The sequence below is a fragment of the Leptodactylus fuscus genome, chromosome 8 (genome assembly GCF_031893055.1).
Source record: "Leptodactylus fuscus isolate aLepFus1 chromosome 8, aLepFus1.hap2, whole genome shotgun sequence".
NCBI lineage: Eukaryota > Metazoa > Chordata > Amphibia > Anura > Leptodactylidae > Leptodactylus > Leptodactylus fuscus.
In genome coordinates this window covers 19,445,710-19,452,845 of record NC_134272.1, presented here as the reverse complement: position 1 = coordinate 19,452,845, position 7,136 = coordinate 19,445,710, and the positions used below count along the sequence as shown (strand labels likewise).

Below are 7,136 nucleotides of genomic sequence, written 5' to 3'. Positions count from 1 at the left end.
AAAACGAATCCCGTAAGAAAAATCGCAGAAATGCAATTTTTCTTCAAATCCCCCACATTCTGATTTTTTTCCAGCTTCCCACTACATTGTACAGAATAATTAATGGCGGCATCATGAAGAACAATTTTACCCGCAAAGATTAACACCTCATATGGCTCCGAGAGTGGGGAAATAAAAAAAAAAAGTTATGGGATTTGGAAGGAAGAGAGTCAAAAATGAAAATCAAAAAATGCTGTCGGCAGAAAGGGGTTAAAAATCGTGCATGAATTTTTAACACCTTTTTTTTTTCCATGAACCAATAATGATCATATAAAACAGGGCAATATACTTTATAAGAAATGTGCTTGTTTCTACTTGTTTCCCTGCACAGAAGTCTGTTTCACTATAGACAATAGAAGTCTATGGAGAGAGGAAGACTATGACAGTTCCAGGAGGGACAGAGATAGTATTATGAGAAGTATTATGATGATGGCTAAGCACCTGATCACTGCAGAGCTCTATAGGGGTGGGGGTATCTGTTGATACAAGAGCTATCCAGTGACCGTCCCCCTCGCACCACTGCGGGGCACCATCTATACACACCCCTCACTCTCGGACACAAGAAGTCTCTACTAATGTAAATAACTTATTTATTCCCTTGTACAAAAATGGAAGAACATGGAGGAGATCAGACAGCGCGGAGTTATAACATGGAGTGCAGAGAGAGCGCCCCCTGCTGCTCAATACTGGCAGTGTAAGAATCCCAGTCAGAGTTCATATGGACCTGATACAAAGAAAAAAAAAAAGGCACCGAACAAAGTGTGCAGAAAAACGGAACCGGCGCCATTCCTCAGCTTATGTATGTAGCGCCATGATCCACCTATAGGAGCTAAGTAACGGCGGAGGGTAAATCTACGCACATGATATAGTAAAGTGCAGACTATACAGATGTAGCAGAGCTGAGTGTCAGATTTGTATCTTTTATGCACTGGATAAAACCTGCAGTCCTATGTAACAGCATAGATAACATTGCAGATGTAACCTGCAGTCCCATGTAACAGCACCGATAATGGAGTAGTCCCTGCAGTCCTCTGAACCACTCAGCATTGCAATAAGACTCAGCTCTGCTACATGTGTCAGGTTTATACATATATTGCCTCTCAGTCTGGGCTCTGGCAGTGTCCTGTACATAATTTGAGGCTTTCAGCCCTGTAGGTGTTACAGATCTGACCTACTCCAAGGGGAGGGGGCGATTCTCCACTATGATCAGATGTCCAGAAGAAAACTGGATTTGTTGGGGGGAGTGGGGTTGTATATTAAAAATAAATCTCCATCTGTAATGAGGGGGGGGTTCACATAATTAAAGAGGATGGTAAGACCATGATCAGTAGTTACTGCTGGTGAGATTTGCCTTCAGGGCCATAGTGTAAACTTGTCACGTGCCAGGAGACGGTCAGCTGTCCTCTGGCAATGCAGGGGTTACTGCGAGTGGTAGTGTCTGGTGTCTGTCCCCGGTGGCAGCAGGGCAGATGTCAGGCGGCTGCTCCTCAGCTCATGTCGTGTTCGCCCACGCTCTGCTTCAGGTAATCCTCGTATAGCTGCTTCTGCAAACGGAAGAGAGACAATGGTGAGAGGCGACGGACGGACAGATGGACAATGCCACAGGCAGGATACGGACTGCTGCCATTAATAAACATCTCACCCGCTTGTGCTCCACCACCTCGGTGATGTAGGCGCAGCGGTCCAGTAAATAACGTCTCTGTTTCTTGTTCATAGTCTCACGTGTTCTGGGAGGAAAACAAACAAAGAGTAAAAAGTCAGACACAGCAGCAGAGGGCACTATAACTATTACAATGCAGACTATACAGAGCAATCGCTTGTAGTGCAATTCCCTGCTGACTGCTTAAACCACAAGTCCATCACATCTGGGGGTGCACAGACCTAGAAACAAGCAGTCAGCTCTAGAATAGCTCCCATTATTGATGGTAGACATCATATTATACACAGGGGTCCAGGAAGCGGAGATATGAGGGGCGGTCTGCCCTGGAGAGATACTTTAGCAAAGCCCCCTGTAAAGAAAGTAAAGCATCTAGAGAGGGTGCGACTCAAACTGCAGCACAGACCTCGGCTTCCTGGGACTACAACCCTCACTATTACAAATGTCTGATACCTGAAACATCTCTGGGCCAAAAACAGGAAGATTAGGGTGAGAAGCAACAGGCCCACGAAGGTGTAAAGCAAATAGTCTTCTGGGACCATCGACCACAGGGTCTGCAGGGGGGACTGGGTGAGAAGAGAGAAATGATACACATACAATATATACATACGTACATACAAGTGTTATATATACAGATTATGTAGTAGTGTTTTCAGGAGGTGATGGGGCAGAGGCCGCCCCCCGCACCACGTTCATGATCACTTAGAGCACTTCTGAGGTGTAAATGACAGCAAAATCTATGCCAAAAGGAACCAGCATAATATTTCACCTAGATGCAAGGGAGGTGCAACCAAACTCATAGCAAGGATGAATTACCTGCACCCTCCGCTGGCGTACAGCGCACCGCCCTTTATTAATTCCTCCCACAGTATATTAGAAAGTTTCAGAACTTACCAGGTAGATCTCCAGGGTCTCCACTCCTGACACCCCCAGGAGACTCAGCCAGAACTGGCGGGGGATAGCACCGAACAATATGGAGGCGAAGAGGAAGAGCGGAAGCAGGAAGCCTGACAGCCCAAAGAGGCATCCACGTACACGGGCACGTCTGTTACTCCAAACAGTCTCACTATGGTGGAGACGATGAGAAGATCAACACCAATAAACCAACACCATTATATTATCTGGACTAAGGGGAACCCCAACCCCAGAGAGCACTCACTCGTCCTCCCGCAGCTTGTTCTCGATGCTCTCGGTCAGTTTCTGGCAGTCTCTCCCCAGGGTGTTGAGTGTGGTCTGCACAGTCTGGGTGATTGTCTTTTCAATGGTTTTACAAACGTCTTCGATCTGATTGACGCAGCGACTAGGCTGGAAAGAGACAGATCGTAATTAACAATGGACACTAGGGGGCAGTAATGGAGGGAGTATAGTACAGATCTCCGGCAGAAAGCCACAGCGTATTGTGAAGGGGGCTCACCTTATTGGGGTTGGGGATGTAGATGGTTGGCATGTCAAACCCGCACTTGTTCAGCCCAGGCCTCTTACACAATTCCTGAACAATCTGCATCAGGACTCTCTGAAAGAAAACACGTAACATACTCTAGTCACATCCAGAGCTGCATTCATATATCTGCATATGCCTCACCAAGAATATTCCCTGCTGCGGTGGGAGATATCAGCAGGCCTGTCAGCAGCAGCTTTGTGATTGGACTATAACCCAGCCCCTCACCTGGCGGTCACTCTCCCCTCCGGCCTCGTCTGCCTTGGTCAGGTAGAAGCGCAGTTTATCTCCGTGGCTCTCGTTGATCTTCTCCACGATATCCAGGGTGCGTTTACACAGCGCCTGACCCATGGGGTCAAAGAAAACCAGCACCAGGTCACAGAGCTCCCCTGAGAGACAGAACACCATTACTAACACACTGAAGATACCCTGTAATGCCCGACACACCCCTTGCCACAGCCACAGCTGCTGATCCTATACACTACTGGACATGCAGTACACTCACCCAGCCACAGGAGGGCTCTGTTCACATCAAAGGGATACTTCATGTCACCGTCCACCAACCCCGGGGTGTCCACAAAGGTCACCAGGCTGAACTTCTTCTGCCGTGACGTGGAGATCTCCGTGCACAGATATTCAGACACACCTAGAGGGGGCAACAAAACAACTGAGAATCTAGAGCGGTAGAGACACCAGGGGGCGCTATATGATTATATGGAGCAGGGGGTGTCTTCCTACCTTGGAAGGACTGAAGGGGCTTGAAGTGAGGGTACAGGTGAAGGGTGGCATCGCCCTGTGGGGGAAGTCATAGAGAGCTCAGAAACACAGCGCCACCCCAGGACTGAGATGGTATATAGCAGGGTGTGCCACACAGGATGAGACTGTCCCCCTCTATACTTACTGTCAATGATTCTCTCTTGCGGCCGCTTGTAATAAAGGCAAACCCTTGAGTTTCTATAGCGACACCGGTGCGCTGTATGTGCTCCTCTATGTACCTGTGCAATAGACAGAGACCGTGTGAGGGGACGAACAGGGACCAAAACAATACCAGAGCTGCGGGCATCACATACCCTGAGAAGTGCCAGGCAGGGGGTGGAAGACACAGCCAGGGGAGGGGTAGTTATTTCTGGGGTCTGCATCCGGGGCTTTGTGGGTTAATTGTCTATTTTAAATCCAGTTCCACTCTGCAGTTGCCATCACAATGCCCCCCAACACGATCCCCCTAGTCGTCCCACCCCCAGCACTCACCAGTCACATTACGATGCCCAAGACATCCCTTCCACAGCACTCACCAACACGATCCCCCTAATCTCCCCTTCCCCAGCACTCACCAGTTGATGAAGCTGCTCTTCCCGGCCGAGTGATTCCCCATTAACATCACAGTGATCTTCTTTCTTGGAGGTAAGAACGAGAGGCCCAGGTGAGAGGCGAGAGCAATGAGACCTGCAGAGGAGTCACATGACAATAAGGAGGATGTAGTGATATGTACACAGGTAGGGGGCACGGAGCAGGGCTGGTAGGCAGCTAGACCACCAACTCTACCCCCTTCATAAACGGGCAACAGCCATGGTCAGACAGAAGCTGTGAGGAGCCTTCATTTTATTAAAGGGGTCATGTCACAAAAAGTACAGAACAGAAGATAAACCCCTGATCAGAACGGACTGCGACCTCCCCCAATCCTGAGAACAGCGGACCTCCCCCTCCGCTGCACATTCATCACGGACATAGGAATATCTGGTGGTGGACGGCGCTCTCATGCCAATGCCGGAGAATCAGAGTCATTCACATCAGCCATCACCAGATACACCGACATCCAGCAGAGGGGAAGGACCACAGGACACGTCCTCTCAGTCTCCATCTTTTTTGAGACATAACCTCTTGTAAAAACCTGGAGATGGTCTCCTCTGAAAGTAAACATGAAATAAACCAAAGTATGTAATGTAGAATATCAATAACTATCCGAACATGTAACAGCCATCTAATAACATAGCCATGGCAGGGGGCAGCTAGTGAAGGGGTTAACACTACAGATATACATGGGGGGCAACTAGTAATATACACGGGATGGGAGATAACACTACAGAGATGTATATTGGGGGGGGGGGGGCACCTATTAGTATATACATGGACAGGGGACTATATACAGTATATATGGAGGGGGATAACACCACCGACATACAATAGTCATGTGGAGGGGGCCTTACTACTGACATATATATATGGAGGAGCACCTACTAACATAGACATGGAGGGAGATAACACTACAGACAAATATACATGAGGAAGGGTCTCACATGTAATCTGCCAACTCAGCACTGACCAGTGACAGGGGGCGCATACACAATGTGGAGACCTAGAACCCCAGACCATGTATAACATATAAGAGCACATTACAGTATAGAGCCCAGTATACAGCACCCACAGTTCTCACCATTCTCCGGGTCCGTATACAGGTTATGGCAGTCCCTCAGGATCCTTTCATTCACAGACACGGCCCCGGCCATGGCCTCGGCATTGGCAGCCGCCCGAACCTTCACCTTCCCGGACATGTTGCCGCTCTGAGCCGCTGACTGGAGCCGGTTTCAATTACTACGAGACGGACAAGCAGAAAGCTGGGACTTGTAGTCTGTACGGAGAACTCCTCAGGTAAAGGAGACAGTGACGTCACGTCAGGACACTACATGTCCCAGAATCCTCCGCGCAGCTGACGTGGCCTGACGCGCAACGTGTCAAAAAAGCCCTCATAGAGTTATAAAAGCTAAAGGACAGGAGGTACACTTCCGGTCTAGAGCGGAAGTCCTGCGTCCGCCATGTTTGTTATGGGCAAACCAGTTTTATTTCAATTATTACTGCGGGACTATGTAACATGTCTGTAATAGATAAAATGTAGCAATGAGCGGAAAATGGATGGATGATATCAGGGAAATGTAATAAATAATGGAAATGGAAGTCCTGCAGTAAATAATCAGGATTTGTCTCATCTTAGATGTGTTCTATGATGGCTGTGATCAGGGCCCTACAGGCGGTGGCTTATCTATAGGGGGCGACAGCAGTCACTACTGGGCCCTGAACCGCGTGGGGGCCCAAAATATGGCGCTATTCTAAAAGTCACCTGGTAGTTCGGCTCCATTACATATTTCTTACTGGGGTTCAGGAGCTTCACCTGAATGGCCACGTGTGCTATCTATGAATGCGCCGCCATGTTCCTGTCAAGTCACTTTATTGTTTCCTAAAAGCAACAAAACAGTCAGGACTCCGAAAATGTATCCCTGCTAAGAAGTGAGACCCCGTCATATTGCCATATACTGTTATACTTGTCTTTGTATACCTTAAAGCTCTTTACATTATTTAATAGCTGCTGCTCCATTGATTCTTGCACAGTTGGATTTTATTCTCTAGTCCCACCATTCCTGAGCAATCAATGTAGTTAGTTTTGATGCCTGATGTGGTATTGAGCAGGCAACGGGTGTGATTCTGAGCTCTGACACTGGTTGCCTCTACCTGGAGCTCCGAATTACAACCCCCTGTCTGACACCGCCCACCTGGCAGTACAGATCTTAAATAACATATCAGACATCAAAACTACCTGCACTTATTATTCAGGACTAGAGAGAAAAATCCAACTGTGCTGGAATTAGTGGTGGGTGTCAATTAAAAGATGCTAAAACCTTGAATTGGTAGAGGTGGTGAAAGGTCCTCTTTAAAGGGGTTGTCAGACTCTTTTTTTAATAGGGTTGCAGAAAGGGCCATGAACATAAAAAGCTACTCTCCTGTCCCCGCTCCTCCGTGTCTTCAGTTTCTATGTCCCTGGTGACCACTGCAGCCAATCACCGGCCTCAGCCTCAGCAGTGACCTTTTCACAGTCAGCATGTCGTAGCAGTCACTGAAGAGGTCACAGCTGAGTTCTGTGATTGGCTACAGCAGGTACCCAGCAAAACGGCATGTCACTGCTGACATCATAGGGAGGACCTATACGGAAGACCTGCCCCGGGAGAGGTGAGT

General features: G+C 48.3%; 1 protein-coding gene across 1 annotated transcript; it reads right to left on the bottom strand.

Moving 5' to 3' along the window:
* Nucleotides 1–639: 639 nt before the first annotated feature.
* Nucleotides 640–5,765, bottom strand: LOC142216394 (uncharacterized). Its single transcript, XM_075284193.1, has 12 exons — nt 5,566–5,765; nt 4,466–4,577; nt 4,036–4,129; nt 3,873–3,927; nt 3,640–3,780; nt 3,363–3,523; nt 3,111–3,209; nt 2,856–3,001; nt 2,591–2,762; nt 2,150–2,262; nt 1,682–1,766; nt 640–1,583 (listed from the first exon to the last, which is right to left on the bottom strand). Exons 1-12 carry the CDS (start codon nt 5,681–5,683, stop codon nt 1,527–1,529), a joined length of 1,353 nt encoding a protein of 450 aa, XP_075140294.1. The 5' UTR covers nt 5,684–5,765; the 3' UTR covers nt 640–1,526.
* Nucleotides 5,766–7,136: the final 1,371 nt, after the last annotated feature.